Source organism: Cavia porcellus, unplaced genomic scaffold (genome assembly GCF_034190915.1).
Source record: "Cavia porcellus strain 051 isolate PalLab524CR breed Dunkin Hartley unplaced genomic scaffold, mCavPor4.1 scaffold_6, whole genome shotgun sequence".
Classification (NCBI taxonomy): Eukaryota; Metazoa; Chordata; class Mammalia; order Rodentia; family Caviidae; genus Cavia; species Cavia porcellus.
Window position 1 is genome coordinate 29,566,883 of NW_026947489.1, and position 18,810 is coordinate 29,585,692.

The window sequence follows — 18,810 nt, forward strand, 5'->3', positions numbered from 1 at the left end:
GAACTCACTGTGTTGCCCAGATTAGGAAATCCTCCTACTTCAGCCTCTAGAAGGCTGGGATCATAGGTATATACCACCATGCCTGGTTTAGACCCTGTTTTTTTTTTTTTTAAAGGACTAAAGAAACAAACAAATAGAAATACCTGCCCTTAAGTACAGTTAGAACCAATGGAGCCAAAGGAGTTACTTCTTTCTCTCCATTTGATTCTAAACAACACCTGCTTCCATTATCCTAAGAGAAGTAAAAAAAAAAATATCATCACAAAAGTCTAGGAGGTAGAGGTGGGAGCACACGTCACTGAATCTCCTAGTCTGACCTTTGGGTCTCATTTACCCAACTTCCACCTCATTGCAAGACAACAAATTTGTACCGTACTGCATCTCAGAAACATAATAAAGATCAGTGAATTCTGGGGTGAGTATGAGAGCTAAAAGCATCTAAGATGCTCAGCAGCACCCCAGATGTTAATCACATCTGGAGAGTCAGTGAGAGGCATCTGAAGCTGAGGTATCCAGCCTTTAAATCCTGAAAGCCTAAATTGTTGCATCCCCACCTTTTTCCATTTTGCTACTTTTTGTTACCCCGGCACCTTTCTTGCTCTGTGTTATACCTTTGTGGCACACACTGGCCCTGAGCACAACTTCCCAAAATCTTCAGTAAATGTGGCTGCTTGTTATTTACTCCTGGGTGTGGACTTCTCCATTCTTTCCTCAACTTAAGTAAGAATTTGGCTTTTTTTTTTTTGGTACTGGGGATTGAATTTATGACCTCATGCTTTCCAGGCAGGCACTTATGCCACTGAGCTAAATCCCCAGCCCCTGTTTTTGTTTTTTTTGGAGACACAGTTTTGCTATGCAGTTCAGGCTGGCCTTGAGCTCACTTTGTAGCACAGGCTAATCTCAAACTTGCAACAAGCATCCTGCCTCAGCCTCCAAATGCTGGAATTACAGGTGTGCCCCACCATGCCCTGCTTGTGTGTTTTTTTAAAACAGGGTCTCACTATGTAGCCCCGGCTGGCCTCAAGAACTCCCTGTGATCCTCCTGCGCCAGTCTCTTGAGTGGTGAGATTACAGGTATGTGCCACCACACCCAGCAAAGAACCTGGACTATTACTGGCCCATTCAACTGTAATATCTGCAGAGTTGGCCTAGAGAAATCAGTGGATAATGACCTAGGAATTTCACTGCATTGCAACCCAAGAACCTTCCAAGGCCTCAGCAGATCTGGGTAACCAGATGACTCAATCAAAAAGGAGGGTAACTACTTTTTTCATCTCTTTTTTTTTACAAGCAACCTAGACACTGGGTGAGAGATAAGTGGTGAGTATGCAAAAATGATTAGATCATGGAGCAAAAGGCTTCAGTCTTTTGGGAGACAGAAGACCATTACCAGTCAGTGAGGATTATACTTTGTTCCTACATGTAGCAGGCAGACAAATTATATTTCTCTGTGATACTGGGGTGACTTATTTAGCTCTAGTTTCTTATTGGATGGAATAAGTAAATCTGTTTGGGAATCCTTTCATCCTGTTCTAAAGTTGTGGGCCTTGAGAGAGCTGACTGGATAGATTTTGGTCCCCCCCCCCCCCGTCCCGCCCCACTCGATACTGGGAATTAAGCTCAAAAACTCACGCTTGCCAGATAGGTGCTGTTCTGCTAAGCTATATTCCCAGCCCCTTGGACAGCCTTCTGTACCTCCACTCTGAACTACCATTTGGAAGATTTTCTTTTTGGTTATTGGTATTTTGCTTTGTTTTGGTTTTGGGTTTTAGAGACAGGGACTTTTCTATAGTACAGACTGGGCTTCAATTCACTATGTAGCCCATGTTGGCCTCAAACTCATGGTGACCTTCCTGTTTTAGCCTCTGGAGTGATGGGATTACATGTATACACTGCTACGCCCAGCTTTGTTTCATTTAAGACAGGTTCTCACCATGTAGTTAAGACTGGTCTTGGACTCACTGTGTAGTCCAAGCTGGCTTCAAATTTGCAGCAGTCTTCCTGTCTCAGCCTCCCAAGTGCTGAGTATTAAGATTACAGGCCTGTGCCACCATGCCCAGCAGAGAAATTTCCTTTTCCAAACTGCCTTCATGGTGATACCAGAGTAATCCATATCAGTAACTAGAATTTTTCCTGCTCAGGACAACTCTTGTCTTTCAAACCTCTGGCAATGGTATGTCCTAGTTGCTAAAGATTCAGGCAGCCTGACTCCATGTGGCCTGATGTCTCTGCTGGGAGCTGATCCCCAAGAATGGTGTGATGGCACTCCAGGGAGGACTGTCAAGTCTACTGCAGTAGTCATTTAGCTAAGGGACCCTAATCTGTATCCTTGCAGAAGATAGTATTTCCTTAAGAAAGAAGCCAGATTTGGGGTTAAAGCCCATTATTGATAAATTTTTGTCTGTAGGATTACTGTTGTTATGCTAGTCCCCATACAACTCACCCATTTTGCCAGAAGTCAAGCTTTCAGGAGAATATCACCTAGTACAAGGTGTCAGAACCATCAATGAGCCATAGTAATTATTTAGCCTCTAGTATCAGACCCATAAGCCCTTTTATCACAGATCCCAGGAGATGCTGGTTTTCTGTCCTTGATTCTATCCCTATGAACCCTAGCTGCCAATATATTTTCACATTTAAATGACAGGATTCCCAAACGGATTTACTCAATGATATTCTTTGGCTGTCTTGCCTCAGGGCTTTAGAAATAACCCCTTCTTGTTTGCACAGGCCTTACCTCAAGACCTGAGAGACCTAAAATTCAGAAGGGGAGACCTATTACAGTGCATAAATGACCTCCTCATTTTAGCCCCACTGAGGGATTATTTGATAAAAACACCATTTTGATTCTCAATTTTCTAGCAAAAAGGGATTACAAGATGTCCTAACCTAAGGTCCAGATTTCTCAGTGACATATCTGGTATACATTTTAACTCCAGGACAAAGACCACTGTCCTCAGGGAGAACAGAAGCCCCCAGAGTCTAAACAGCAACTGAGGATTTTCTTAAACCTGGGAGACTTCTGCCACATAATGATATCCCAGTTTGGAGTAATGGGAAAGGCCTATATGAGATAACTTGAGGATCAGAAATTGAATTATTAAATTGGATAGCAGCTGCTCCAAAAGTTTTTAAGGCCTTAAAATAGGCCTTGATCCTGGCCCCACTATTAGGAATTCCAGACTTAACGAAGCCTTTTTCTCTCTTCATGGCACAGAGACAGGGAGTAGCCACGGGAGTGCTAATTTAATATCTGGGGCAAGAAAACTGACCAGTTGCCTGCTTTCCAGGTGACTAAGATGGAGGGAGACAGCGCTAAGATAGCTGCCTGCAAGTACTGCCACTATGTCACTTGTAGTGTCCTAAGATAACTTTAGGACAAAAGCTCTTAGTTCTAACTCCATATCAAGTTAAGGCTCTGCAACTATTTCTAAGATGATAATATGTAATCTATTAACAGGTGATTTCTTACTGGTTTTTTTTTGTTGTTGTTTTTTGTAGTTCTGTATTACGTGTACCCTTACACCGCTTTGTTTTGTTTTGTGTTTTTCTCTTTTTCCTTTTAAATAAAATTAAAAAAAAAAAGTTAAGGCTCTGTTAGATTGCAAGGGATATTTGTGGATGACTGGAGGAAGGCTCTAAATATTAGGTCATTCAGTTTTTTGTTTTGTATTGTTTTTAATCTTTTTGAGACAGGGTCTCACTATGCAATTCAGGCTGGCCTTGAGCTCACTTTGTAGCCCAGGCTGGTTTTGAACTCACAAGGATCCTCCTGCCTCAGCCTCTCAAATGCTGGGATTACAGGCATGTGCCACCATGCCTGGCTTGTTTTTTTTTTTTTTTAGGTTTAACACTTTTATTATCACATTTTGCTTCAGTGTTTTCATATAAACTAATGCTATTAGATTAGTGATTGCTATGTAATGTTTGGCTCCAAGATCTTATGATACTCACCTATGAAATTATTAGAAAAATATAGTAAATTGAAAATAGTCATTGATTTTTTCCTATTGTCCTCTCAAGAGGGAGTGTTAATTTTCCTCTCCTGAAGTCAGGCCTAGCTTTGACTGCATGGGCTATCACAGGCAGGAAAGTGCATCCAGCCCTAAGATTAAAAACTCCTGGCTGTTGACCCTTCTGTGTTTCATGAGAACCACGATTTCTCAGGTAAGGAATGTGGAGTTTAGCTACTTTGTCAGGAATAACACATGGAGGAAGAGACAAGAAGTCTTGGGGAAATCCAGAAATAGGGCCACCACTGTGAGAGCTGGCTGGGCCGGCACAGATACTTTCAGCTCCCACTATCAGGCTGCTCTTACTAAAAATCCAAATGTTTCTCTTCAGTCTTGCACTGTTCTGAACCCAGCCACCGTCTTCCCAACCAACCTGCAGCTAAAACATGAATGTGAACAGACCATCTCCCAAAATTATGCCAGTCATTATGCCCCAATCTGAGGGACCATCCGTTAACAGGGCTGGCTGACATGTGGTTCACCAATAGAAGCAATTTCATAAAGGATGGTGTTAGGAGGGCAGGCACACCACAGCCAGCCCTGCGTGGGTCCTTGCAGTGAGAAGACTTCCCCCTGGGGCTTCTGCCCAGAAGGCAGAACTTGTTGTCCTCAACAACTTGCCCAGGGCAAGAGGATCAAAATTTATACTGACTCCAAATGTACCTTTTTGATATTATATGCACATGTGTTCATCCGAAAAACAAAACAAAACAGGACTTTTGACGACTTGCCAGTCTCCAATAAAACATAGACCAGATATTCTCAGTCTTAGGTAGTAAGTCTCCCAAGTGAGGAAATACTTACCCATTGGAAAGGACATCAGGCCTCCTGGAACCTGTCTCTCGGGGAAATTCTAAGGCAGATTCTCCTGACAAACAGGCTGCTCTTCAATATAATTCCACCCATCCACATCTACCCATGGTCTCACTTCAAAATCCTGACTTAGAGCCAGGAGTCTCTACAGAAGAGCTTCATATGATTTGTATTGAGGGGAATTAAAAAGGGCCAGCGGTAGTATGTGGGGCTAGCTGTTCTTGCCACAATGAATGCAGTGGAAAGTCATGAAGTCCCTACATGATGCCTTCTATATAGGGTAATATGCTACCACTGTTATGGCACATAGGATCTTTATAGGGTCTGAAACCCATTTTGTTTTTTGGTCGTTCATTTTGGGTTTTTTTTTGGTACCAGGGATCGAACTCACGACCTCATGCTTGCCAGGCAAATGCTTATGCCACTGAGCTAAATCCCCAGCCCATGGGTGGTTGTTTTTTAAGACAGTGTCTCACTATGCAGTTCAGGCTGACCTTGGTCTCACTTTGTAGCCTAGACTGGTCCCTTGTAATGCATTTCAAATGGACTGAGATTAAGTTTAGATTTGGGGCTGCCTAAAGCCTCATTAGGGCAATTACAAGGAGATTTAGCTACATACGGTGAATTTCTTTGACAGTTTGGCTAAAGTTCATTTAAGAGTTTGATTGGCTCTCTCAACCTTCCTGATGACTGGGGACTCTAAACAGTGTAGAGATATTTAATGTTCAGTGCTTTTGTGGCTCCCTGTATAATCTGAGATGTGAAAGAGGATCTGTTACCACTCTAGATAAACCTAGGCAGTTCAAACTATGGATTACTTTTTTGGTTTGGTTTGATTTGGTTCTTGTTTGTTGGTTGGTTCAGAGGCAGAGTCTCTCTTTGTAGTTCAGGCTGGCCTTGAACTCATTATGTAGACTAGGTTGGCTTTTGACTTGTGGTGATCCCCTTGCCTCAGCCTCCAAAAAAACTACAGGTATATACTACCACATTTGACCCAGGGAGTACTTTATTAAAGAGGACTTTTGCCACCTCTAGAGCCCATTTTGACCTGTTAGGGAAGCCCTCCATCCACCCAGTAAAGATATCAATGCACACCAAGAAGTGTCAATGCATACCCCTTACACATAGGCATGTGGCTAAAGTCTACTTGCTAGTCTTCTCTGGGGGAAAACTCATGCTTTTGTGGTGATTCAAGCAAAGGGGGAAGATGAGTCTGTGAGTTAATGGAGGGTACAGACAGGACATGCCTTACAGACCTGAGTTATAACATTGTGGGGCAGGGCATGGTAGTGCACACCTATAATTCCAGCACTCTGGAGGCTGAGACAGGAGGATCAGTGCAAATTTGAGACCAGCCCACTTAAAATGCTTTCCAAGGGGCTCTTTATGGCATTTGATCTATTCGCTGATACCGAAACTTTCCAACTCCTTCAACATGTGACCCCTCTGGGAACTTTCCAACTACCCTCCAGGAATATGGAAGTAAGATCCTTCTATTCCCAGGGATTAACAATAACTGTTAACCCAAAATCCACCCTGGTGAGCAGAAAAGACAGTGGATCCCAGGACCAACTCACACTCAGATGGAAAGGGCCTTACACAACTCTATTAACCACTCCTTCCATTTGCGTACAGGAAATAGGTAATCGGGTTCATCACTCCAGGGTAAAACCCAAGCTGCCTGAGACACCAGAAGAACAAGTGACTACAAACTTCCCATACTTGTGAACCAGTAGACAATCTCGGATTTCTCTTCAGAAAAGAAAACATCAACCACCCTGTTGAATCAGACCAATAAAACGGTTTGCTCCCTCTAAGTAAATTGTGTAACTAACCTTGCTACTGTTTTGTTTACTGCACATAAGGTCCCTATTCCAAGTTATAACATGACATCTCTTGGGGTTTTTTTCTGTATCTTTTGGGGTCATCTTGGATTATTCAAAGACTGCCTCTAATAACAGTAATAAATATTAACAATTTACACGAGACCTTAAAACTAATTTTTCTCCTAAAACATTTTTCTCCTATCATTAATAGCTACCTGTTGACAGAGAAGCTTGACCAGAATATTGCTATCCTTCAAAACCAGATAGACCCAGCTGGGTGTGGTGGCACATATCTGTAATCCCAGCACTCAGGAAATTGAGGCAGCTGAATTACTGTGAATTTGAGATCAGCCTGGGCTACAAAGTGAGTTGAAGTCCAGCCCAAACTGCATAGCAAGACCCTGTCTCAAAAAAAAAAAAAGGCCAGTTAGACTCTCACTAGCAACAGTGGCTACACAACATCACAGTGCACTAGAATTCCTAATAGCCGAAACCATGGGGCTATGTCCCTAAAAGAAGAATGCAGTTCCTATGTCAATAGGTTCAAAATAATGAAACAAGCAGCACAACAATGGGCTGACTGTGTTTCCACGGTTTGTGAAGAACTATCCGGATCATGGATATCCTGGTCACATATTTGAATTTGGGGGTCTTGGTTACTTCCGGGCATGGCCTTTATTGAAGTTTCACATAACCTCACCCGGTAAGTCCTGACTGACAAATGAGCTCTAGTCTGGAAGAATATTTGTAAGTCAAATTCATTTGTAAGCCCAACAAAGTGAGTTTGATACAGGTCTGATGCAAATATTCACTGCATATTGCTTTGTGCTTGCTAAACATCCCCTCCACATCACCACTCCTCTTCCCCTTGCTTCAGACACCCTGGCTCTGATTGAGCTCTGCCCTATTGTCCACTCTCACACTGCACAGTAAGATGCCCAGCAGATACATGAGCTGCTTCCAAGGTTTTTTCACATCTATGTATGTTCATAAGGTGAGGTCTGTTCCATATGTGAGGTCCGTGAAAGTCTGTAACTCGAATGCTTGCTTATAAATTGAAGACTTACTGTATCTATACCTTACATGCTTACTCTCTTGTATCTATTTAGTTATTTATTTGTAGTTTTTTAGATTTTTTTAGGGTTTCACTATGTAGTTTGGGCTGATCTTGAACTTGTTATGTAACCTAGGTTCATCTTAAACTCATGGTGATTTTTCTGCCTCAGCCATTTGAGTGCTGGAATTACAGGGGTGTGCCACCATCCCCACTTTACACACTTAATCTTGTAGTCAATTTCTTTCTTTCTTTCTTTCTTTCTTTCTTTCTTTCTTTTCTTCTATCTTTCTTTTTTTTAAACAGGGCCTCCCTATGTAGTTTAGGCTGGCCCTGAACTCACTGTGTAGCCCAGGCTGGCCTTGAACTCAAAGCAATCCTCCTGCCCAAACCTCCTGAGTGCTAGGATTATAGGCGTGTGGCACCACGGCCAATTTTTTCTTTTGTCTTGTTTGACAGCCATCAAACTACTGGTGATGATCATAATTTAACATCAGAAACTGCCTCCACATCGACGGTTCATCATGAAGGCCTCAGAGGAAAAGCCCTTGAATTCATAGATCAGTTAGGGAAAAAATTCTTTGGCCTCTACTTAGGTAGCACTCTGTCAATCACTCCTGTCAATCACGTCTAGCGATACATCGGAAGGCACTGAACACAGGCAGCTGGCCTTTAAATTGTGAAAGCCTGAGTTATAGCCCTTTTCTCTTGCTTTTTCTGTCACCCCAGCACCTTTCTTGCTCTGTGTCATACCCCACAGACTGGCCCTGAGCACTGCTTCCTGGGATCTTCAATAAACATAGCTGCTTATTTACTTACTACTGGAAATGTAAATTCTTTCCTCTTTTTACGCAAGAACCTGGGCTATTATTGGGGCGTTCAACTGTAACAGTTTAGAAACCAAGAATGTCTAGAAATAGGCACCCTGGACACCTGGGTTGAAGTTGGAGCTGCGGCTTTCACCCATGTCAGGAGGGAGCTGAATAAGAAAGGGTCATGTGACAATAAACATGGGAACAGTGACAATGAATATGGCTTGATAAGATGGCCTTCAGTAGCACACAGACCAGGATGGCGGCCTGTTCAGACACACACTGTGGGAACTGACCCTTCTTGGTGCATAGGTAACCACCCACCAACTCCATGGACTGTGTGGCAGCTCTGCCCTTTAGGTGCCATGCCAAGAAGACACCCTCACCACCCAGACTTTGTTCCTTAGGGGCTGGCTGACCACAGCTGCTCGGGACCCAGAGTGGCTTTGGGCTAAGGACAGTGGTATGTGGAGGGCTCCCACATGGATCTAGATCCTATTCCTGAGCTCGCTTTGGAGCACCTGTGGGAGCCCTGCACCCTTCAGGACCCAGGGGCCACCTCCTGGAATCTGGCAGTTTCTGGCCTTTGCTTGTCTGCAGTTTTGGTCACTTTGGGCCCCAGCAGTTGTAGGAAGACGGGTCTCAGCTCTGGAGTGCTACCTCTTGGCAGCGAGGAACAGAAGCCTCCAGGTGCCCACACCTTGCTGCTCTTTGACCCGCACCTCCCGGATCCTTGGCCCTCCTCCACCTCCTCCTTCCTGCTCACCTCTCCCTCCTCGCTGCCCTCCTCAGTCCACGCTCTGACTGCCAGCTTCCCCAGCTCAGCACCCAACCCGGTCCTCCCATGCTGTCACCAAGGCCTCGATCCTGCACATCTCCCGACGCGGACAGGGAGAACCCAGGCAAGAAGATTCAGTGGACTGCAGAGCGGAGGAGGAGGACGTCATCCACGGACTCAGAGTCCAAGTCCCACACAGACCCCTGCAGGCTGGCCAGGTCCCGGAGACACAGCCGGCTGACGGTGAAGTACGACCTGGGGCAGCTGCAGCGCTGGCTGGAGATGGAGCAGTGGGTAGATGCGCAGATTCAGGAACTCTTCCAGGTGGGTAATGTGGAGATGTGGCTCTGGGCTTGGACCGGGGATAGAAAGCCTGCCCAAAGAACTTCAGAGGAGCTGTAGGGCTGATGTGAGATGGGTCTGCAGAAGGAAGACTTTTGTGCAGGTGGAAGGGAGAGGCCTTTGTTATGCTTCTTTGTTATCTGGGGAAGACCTTTTAACATCCCTGTGACTCAGTTTCCTTATCTATAAAATGGGGTTATTGATCCCTTTTGTATCTTTTTGGTAGAATTTATTATTATGGTTGTTAATAATTTTTATTATTGTCTGGGCATTAAACCCAGGACCTTCACACTGAGTTATGTCCCCAGCCCTTTATTTTGAGACAGCATCTTGCATAGTTCTCTAATCTAGGCTCAAATTTAGAATCTTCTTGCCTTTGCCTCCAAGGATTCTGGGATTACAGATACATGCCACCATGCCTGACTTGATAAGATTTTTTGAGGATCAAATGACATAATCAAAGGGAACATGCTTGACCAAGCTGTTTTGATTATTTTATGTCTTAATTTACTCTCATCCTCAACACATACATATATCTAGAAATATATCATCCAATACTGTAACTATCAGCTATGTATAGCTATTAATTTCTGAATTTAAAAAAATTTTTTTGTTGTTTTTTGAGTCATGCTATATAGTTGAGACTGGTCTTGAACTCACTGTGTAGAACAGACTGGCCTCAAACTTTATGTGATTGTCCTGCCTCAGCCTCCCCAGTGCTGGGACTATAGGTATATACCTCCACAACTAGCAGAAAAAAACTCATCAATGTCTAAAATGTCTGTAGAGACATCTGACATGTTACTATAAAAAGTATTTCCTGAGACATATGAAAATATAACATTATGCTTTGTTTTGTTTTGTTTTGCTTGGGACAGGGTCTCCCGGTGTGGTCTAGGCTGGCCTTGAACTTACTGTGCAGCCCACATTGGCCAGGAAGCTGCCACAGTCCTCTGCTTTAGTAACCCAAGTGCTCGGGTTACAGGTGTGCTGCACCGCACCTGGCTCACATTATTCTTTTAAACCCTTACAGTTCAAGACTTTCCACTCAGCAAACTAGCTAAGGACCTCAAACTGAGAAGCTGTATTGGAATACAAACACTGTGTGAAACTTAATACTTTCTTCTTTCTTCCTCTCTTCCTTCCTTCCTTTCTTTTTCCCTTCTTTTGTTTTTTCTTTTGCATCATCAGAGAGTATTCCTGAACTAACAACCAAGTTGCCCACTTAGTCTGCTGTTCAGATATGAGGGAGACACTTCTCTGTACAGGGGGCCTGTACTGTGTTCAATCCTATGTGTGCGGATGTCTAACATGGGCGAACAGTTTTCTCCCAATTCTGTAGTAATTTAATCTTCCTACTAGGAAAAATGGCTAATATCCTTGCTCGGTTTGTATTTCAGACCATTCACTGTATATCTGCATGGAGCCTCATATTCTAGCCGTAGACATTTTAGGGCACATCCTCACCAGGCAGCAGAGAAAGACTGTCGCCAACAAACCTTGATTTGCAAGATGAAAGTGGAGGAGCAGGAAACTGAACAGTCATGAGCCCTTAACACTGGAAAACAGAACATGTGGGAGGACTACTCCCAGGCAATGACTGGAATAAAAAGCCTGGCCAGTGGTTGTCATGGCAATTGTCCAAAGGTGCCAGGTGGCAGGCAGTTCCTCTCCCAATCCCTGGCCTTCTCAGCAGGAAGTAGCTAAGCACCTGGGAAAACCCCAGGTAGTTGGACATCTTGGGCAAAGGTAAAGACAGCATAGCGTCTGGCCTTACCTTTACCCTGATCTAGTTCTGCCTCTATGGAATCCATGTCACCCACCAGGGCTCTGCCCCACATGCTCACTTTGAGTGGCATCACTGGGACTAGTTAAGGCCTTAGATGTCCTGTTGTCCAGAGATAGAGTATGAATTTGGCTTCTAGGCAGGGACTTAAACACCCATGCATTTCTCCTGTGTCAAGCCGACTCTTGTTCAACAGTATGCCCCATCTAGTTACCACCTCATCTTTCTTTCTCTTTCTTTCTTTCTTTCTTTCTTTCCTTCTTTCTTTATTTCTTCCTCTTTCTTTCTTTCTTTCTTTCCTTCTTTCTTTATTTCTTCCTTTTTCTTTCTTTCTTTCTTTTTCTTTCTTTTCTTTCTCTCTCTTTCTTTCTTTCTTTCTTTCTTTCTTTCTTTCTTTCTTTCTTTCTTTCTTTCTTACCAGGGATGTAACTTGGGCTGGGGATTTAGCTCATCAGCATAAGCACCTGTCTTGCAAGCGCGCGGTCGTGAGCTCGATCCCCAGTACCAAAAAAAAAAAAGATATACCAGGGATGTAACTCTGACACCATGCTTGCAAAGCAGGCGCTTATGCCGCTGAGCTAAATCCCCCACCATCTCCTATTTCTTATCTCATCACAGCCAGACACCTTAAAACATTTGTCCACACTCAGCCTTTACTCACTGTTTCCCTTCCTGTCACCACTCAGTCCCCTGAAATCTGAGTTCTCTCTTATACTCTGTTGAGAGCTCTGGTAGAAGCCAACAAACACAGCCTTGGGGCTGAATATAATGCACAGATCAGCAGGAGACCTTGTTGGATGTGGTAGGGCTAGGGCTGGGGCTTCAAAACATCCCTTTCCTGTGGCTTCCATGACAGTCTTTTCCCGGTGGAGACTGGCATTTTGACAGTCTTTTTCTTTTTTTTCTTTTTTTTTGTCTTTTTGAGACAAAAACAAAAACAAAAAAAAACCACTATGCAGATCAGGCTGGCCTTGTACCTCAGGCTGTTCTTGAATTTGCAATGATCTGCCTGCCTCCTGAGTGTTGGGATTACAGGAGTGCATCACCATGCCTGGCTCTGACACACTGATGTAGTGACATTTTAAACCAATCTATTACACTTCCAACCTTAAAGAAATATTACCCATAAGCCAGGCATGGTGATGCACAGCTGTAATCTCAGAATTCCTGAGTTGAGACAGGAGGATTGCCATGAGTTAGAGGCCACCTTCAGTTATGTAGTGAGTTCAAGGCCAGCCTGCACTATATAGTGAGACCTTGTCACCTCCCAAAACACATTGTCAATGCATGTGTGAAACAAATAACTGCTAGCCTTACTCCCCATTGCTGGTCTTCATGGTGGAGAGATTAGGTGTAAAAGACTTGGGTGTGGAGTACAGATCAGAAAGGGGGTCAGATCAGGCAGTATCAGGCAGGAAAGGCCAAGTATGATACAGAGTCACAGGTTCCTCCTACTTGTTCATCTCAGCAATGGTTGTTTTATATGCCAAGTATTGAGCTACATCTCTAGCCACCCTTAAAATTTTTTTTTAATTTTGAAGTAGAGTCTTTTTTTTTTTTTTAAATCATGTTGAGTCTGTGAATTGCCTAGGCTGGGCTTTAACTTTTATCTTCCTGCCTCAGCCTCCTAGAGTTCTGGGATTACTGGTACGCACTACCACACCTGGCTAGGACTCATATTTTTTTAAAAAGCAAAGGACTAATCTTTGTAGTGTCTTCTTTATTCTTCCTTCCTTTTGAGGTTCCAATACATATGTGTTTGTTCACTTGATAAGTGTTCCACAGGTCACCAGAGCTTTTTCCAATTCTGCTTTGTTTGTTTGTTGGTTTTTGTCTTTTCGAGACAGGGTCTCACTGTGCAGTTCAGGCTGGCCTTGAGCTCACTTTATAGCCCAGGCTGGTCTTAAACTCGCGATGATCCTCCTGCATCAACTTCCTGAGTGCTGGGACTACAGGCATGAGCTACCACTCCCGGCTCAATTCTGTTTTTCATCCCACCCTCTTTCTGCTCATGTTTCCCCCTCTTATCTTTTTATCTGCTTCTAGTTCCATCCAGCAGAGTTTTGATTTAAAATAATTTTTCACATTCAGATGCACCATTTGAGTCGTATGTGTCCCATTTTTCTTGTTAATGTGCTCATATTTTTCTTATCTGCTAATTCCATCAGTTCTATCATCTATGGATCTACTTTTGCTGACTGATTTTCACCTGGTTAAAGGTCTCTTGCCTCTTAGCCTGACTAGTAATTTACCTACATCTATCTATCTGTCTGCTATCTATCTATCTATGATAGTGCTAGAGATTGAACCCAAAGCCTTGTGTCCTGGATCAGCAAGAGTTCTATGAGCCTAATTAGTGATTTTTCCTTTTGTACAGGAGATCAAACTCACAACCTCATTCTTATCAGGCAAGCATGTGACTTTTTTTTTAAAGACAGTGTCTTTCTATGTAGTTCAGTGGTCTAGAGCTCAACTTTGTAACTCAGCCTGGTCTCAAACCTGCAGTGATCCTCCTGCCTCCGCTTCCTAAGCACAGGCTAACTTGTAGTGGACATTGTGAATTTCATGTTGAGTAACATAATTTTAAAACAATTTTCCTTTAAGGAATATTGGACTTTGGTGGTAAAGTAGGCAGTTGACTTGGTTATTCTTCTCTCATTGCTGAAATAAAATACTGGACACCCAAATTAAAGAAGGAAGGTTGATTTAGTTCACAGTTCGTGGAGGTTTCAGTCCATAATCAGCTGGCTGCAAGGCAGGGGCACATGGCTGAAGAGCAACAGTTCACGGCATTGGAAGACAGTGAAAGCAACAAGAGTGAAAAAGGGAGGAGTGACAGAATACACCTCTTTCCCTTCCTTATGTTGTACGCAGGCTACCTGCCCCAGGGCAGCTATATCACTCACACCCATAATCCCAGCACTGGAGCATGAGTCAATCACAAACTCTAGAACCCCATCCCCATGACTGCAAGAGGCGTTGGGACATCTAGACACAAACCATAACAGTGGTAAAGTTATTTGTGGTTGAATGTGATCCATCAAAGGCTTGTTTATAAGCTCTGTCAGAATTAGACTTTAGTCTAGGAAACAATTTACTCTCCCTAAGGATGACTGCTTATTTTTCTACTGAGTTCAGGATCAACAACTAGTCACTTTGTTTGTGTATTTTAGCCTCAAATTTTTTTTTTTCTTCTTCTTTCTTTCTTTCTCTCTCTCTTTCTTTCTCTGGTACTGGGAATCAAACTCAGGATCTTGTACTCACTAGGCAGGCACTGTGCTGTCCTCTGCCCCAAGTTTTCTTTTTTGTTTGTTTTGTTTTGTTTTTTGAGAAGATTCTTACTATGTATCTCAGGGCCTTGATTTTCCTACACAGCCCAGGCTGGCCTTGAACAGTTTGTCTGCTCTTAACTTGCCTTCCAGTCCTGCGTGCCATCTGGGAACAGGGAAGACCCTGAGCTGCTGCTTTCGGTGCCTCATATTACCCAGCCTTGTGAAGTTTACACTGTGAACCCATACACAAGTTTCTGCAGGTCTCTTTCTGCGTAACTTCCTTCTCTCTAGAATCTTATCCAGCAACTTCTAGCCACTCTACTCTGTCTCAACCCTGATCTCTGTCATATCAGTTTAGCAAGACCACTCTCCTCTGCTTAGACTCTCTGCTCTGTGGTCTGCAGTTGCTTCCAGGAAGAAATCTGGGGCAGGTATAGGACTGACTTCTGTTTCCCCTTTCTCTGGCTCACAGTCCTAAGCTAACTATTGTCCAATGTCTGAAAATATGGTTCATATTTTTGGATAGTTTTACTTAGGTTGTAAAAGCAAATTCGGTCCTTGTATTCCATTCTGACTGTAAGCAGATAGAGTGTATCTGGTTTATTTTAGCTTTCAGATCTCAGATTACATGTCACCTCCAAGAAGCCTTCCTGAACCTCAGGCTTGGTTAGGTTGCTTCTCCTGGGTCCCGCATCATAGGCTCCTCACTGAGCACTTAACTGTCATTTCACTCACCTGCATCCCACAGGAAGCTACAAATTTATTTTGGTTTGGTTTGGTTTGGTTTTGAAAGAGGGTCTCACTTTGTAGTTCAGGTTGGCTTTGAACTGTGTAGCCCAGGTTGGCCCTGAATTTGTGGTAATCCTCCTGCCTCAGCCTCCCATGTGCTAGGACTACAGGCGTGTGTCCCCATGCCAAGCTTCAAGACTATAAACTTGGGGGCTGGGGATTTAGCTCAGCGGCATAAACACCTGCCTTGCAAGCAGGCAGTCGTAAGTTCGATCCCCAGTACTGATAAAAAGATTAAAAAAAAAAAAGACTATAAACTTAAAAGGCAGTATTATGTCTGTCTGTCCTGCTGGTGTGGGCCCAGCTTAGTACAAGAGTGTGCACTCAATATATAGGCATAAAATTAAAAAAAAAATGAACCCTGAATAAGATGAGCTAGAGATCAAAGAAGCAAAGGAGGAAAGTCTAGAGCTTAGGGGGAAGTGCTAACTTAAGCACCATTTATTTTTGAAAAGGTATGGAAGGACCAGAAGTATTAAGAGTGGTTACCACTTGGCAGTGAGGAATGAGAAGGTAGGTGAGGTTCTTTTTCTTTTTGCTCTCGTTTCTTTCATTTATTTATTTAAATGGACAAGATTGACTATTTAGTTGTAACTGGAAGAATAACGTGTCCTTTTGAAGCATTTAGATGCATTTTGCCCTATGTAGCTACTACTCTAACAAGACAAGGGACATTTCCATCACCCAAAAAGTTCCCAAAACAGCACTTACCGGTAAACAAATGGCATCATTTCAATACTTATAATTATCTGTTTCAGTGTGGTTCACTGACTGCTGCAATATGTAGGCTCTTTGAAGGCAGGTTTTTGTTTTGCTTACTGAATGAAGTTCTGAAGTTCACAGTGCCAGTTAAATAGTAGCTACTGAAAACACACTTGTTGAATACAGATGCCAAAGGATTAAATAAGCAAATGGAAAAGATGAAATTTTCAAACCACTAAAAATGTGTGGCCAAGTACAGGGACGTAAGCTTGTAATCCCAGCACTCAGGAGGCTGAGGCAAGAGGATCACTGAGTTTGAGGCCACCCTTGGCTACTTAGTGAGTTAAAGGCCAGCTTGGACTGCATAGTGAGACCTTATCTCAAAAAAAAAAAAAAAATCAATCAAACAAAAAAGCTTGCCATGAGTTTTGAGGCCAGGCTGAACTTCCTAGTGAGACCCTGTCTCAAAGAAAGAAAGAAAGAAATGGAAGATAGAGATAGAAATAGAGATAGAGATAGAGAGAGAGCATGAGAGCGAGAGAGCGAGAGAGCGAGAGAGCGAGAGAGAGAGAGAGAGAGAGAAGGAGGAGGAGAAAGGGGAAACCTATGCTGGAAAATATCATTAGGTTCAGCTATATAAACAAATAATACTTATTTTCCCAACTGTTGCTACCTCACCACACAAACACAAAAGCTATTTCCATCATATGTGTAATGTTAGGGATAGTCTGAATTCAGTAACTTTAATTAGTAAGAAAAAACAAGCCAATATACAAAAATGGGTAAGATATGTCAGACAGAAGTCCTTTCATTTTTTTAGACACAGTCTCAATGAGTCCAGGATGGCCTGTAACTCTTGGTGATACTTTTTGTCTCAGCCTTGTAAGTGCTGGGATTATAGGCGAGTGCCAAAACACTCAATTTAGGATAATAGTTCTTGAAAGGTGATCTAGTCGGGAGGGGGAGGGAAAAAAAAGAAAAGGTGATCTAGTGACCACTGAGAGTTCAGAGACCCTTTCAGAGATTCCATGATTATTTTCATAACAAAACTAAGATTTTTATTTTTATTTTTTGCTGTTTCAGATTGAACCCAGAGCCTTCACACTGAGCTACTTCCCCAGCCATTTTTATTTATTTGATAGTGTCTCCCTGAGTCACTAAGGTGCCCAGGCTGGGCTTAAACTTGCCATCCTTTGATATCAGTAGCTGGGACTGCAGGTGCACACTACTGTACCTGGCTGTGCAGGCTTTTATGTGGACATGTCCGGATTGTATGCTAAGAGTATGTTTAGTTCTCTAAGAAACTGCCTGACTGTCTTCCAAAGTGGCTACTACATGCCCAACAGGGGTTCTTGTTATGTAGTGCAGGCTGGCCTTGAACTTACTGTGTAGCTCAGGCTCTCCTCAAATTTGAGGGGGTCCTCCTGCCTCAGCCTCCCAAGTGCTGGGATTACAGGGCTGAGTCACCCTGGCAAGAAAAATAGACATTTTTTTGTTTTGTTTTGTTTTTTCGAGACAGGGTCTTGTTTGGTTCAGGCTGGCCCTTAACACACAGGCTAGCCTCAAACTCATGGCAATTACAGGTGTGAGTCACCACACCCAGCTACACACTTTATAAAGAACCCTAAGCTAGCATATGGGTGTCTAGTAAATGTTTGTTCAGTGGGGTAAATGAATGGCTGCTCTGAGTAAGGTGAGGAGCAGGGCTGACCAGGGCAAGTTGTAGGGGATGGGCTTGGAGATGAGTTCTTGAGAGTAACACACAGTGTTCCCAAACAGGATCAAGCAGAACCTTCTGAGCCAGAGATTGACCTGGAGACTCTCCTGGAGCTGTCCACAGAGGAACAGAAGATGCAGTTGGAGGTAGGATGGGAGGCTGCTCCCATGGGCTGGTGGCTGGGTTTAGACCCAGGGTAACCCAGGAACCCAGGCTTATCCCCCTTGGGTGGGGTGGGGAGAACTCATTCAGAGGGATGAATTTGTGGGTGACTGAGTGGGGGTTTGTGGGAAACTGCTGTGGCTTGGGCATCCACTTTGATCTCTTCTATCCAGGGCATTCTCCAAAACTGCCCCCGCCCGACCGAGGTGAGAGATGTGTGGCTGGGCTGGGAGTATGAGCAGGGGTGAGTAGGGTGGGAGGCTGCTAATGAGGATGAGGAAAAGGAGTATCACAAAGGAAAACTTGGTTGTTTCCTTCTCCCCTCTCCTGGCTCTGGGGAGGTAGGGTTGGGGCTAGATTAGGAAGGGTAGGGTAGTGGGGTGTGTGACCCCATGCCTTGATCTAACACCTTTTATCTCTCAGGATTTTATCTCTGAACTGCTCAGTCAACTCAAAAAACTTCGGAGACTCAGCCGGCCTCAGAAATAAGCCTGGAGAGGCCATCCTCAGCAGCCTCCGCACTGCCAGGCCTTCAGGACCTCCTGGATCCTAGTTGGGTGGGAAGCACCTCCTTGGGATCCAAATAAGGACCAAGGACAATGAAGGACACTCGCACACCTCTAGCGTATGTACAGTCACAGCAGGTTCTCTCGGCTGTGCTCAGAGCCAGTACTAGCTGCTGTCCATGCTTTCCTCAGCAGCTGTGTGGATAAAATCCTAAGGAGCCCTAGCTGAATGGAGTGT

General features: G+C 43.7%; 1 protein-coding gene across 1 annotated transcript; it reads left to right on the plus strand.

Moving 5' to 3' along the window:
- Window positions 1-9,268: 9,268 nt before the first annotated feature.
- On the plus strand, window positions 9,269-18,796 carry Ppp1r14d (protein phosphatase 1 regulatory inhibitor subunit 14D). The gene is made up of 4 exons (XM_003475699.4): window positions 9,269-9,620; window positions 17,967-18,050; window positions 18,240-18,272; window positions 18,490-18,796. Exons 1-4 carry the CDS (start codon window positions 9,363-9,365, stop codon window positions 18,553-18,555), a joined length of 441 nt encoding a protein of 146 aa, XP_003475747.1. The 5' UTR covers window positions 9,269-9,362; the 3' UTR covers window positions 18,556-18,796.
- The last annotated feature ends 14 nt before the right edge of the window (window positions 18,797-18,810 follow it).

What these genes read in the sequence shown, in the direction of transcription:
- Ppp1r14d (XM_003475699.4), top strand. Translation starts at nt 9,363, where the DNA reads ATGCTGTCACCAAGGCCTCGATCCTGCACATCTCCCGACGCGGACAGG. An exon ending in AGATTCAGGAACTCTTCCAG is followed by an intron (nt 9,621 to 17,966) that starts GTGGGTAATGTG and finishes GTTCCCAAACAG; the next exon opens with GATCAAGCAGAACCTTCTGA. An exon ending in AACAGAAGATGCAGTTGGAG is followed by an intron (nt 18,051 to 18,239) that starts GTAGGATGGGAG and finishes TCTTCTATCCAG; the next exon opens with GGCATTCTCCAAAACTGCCC.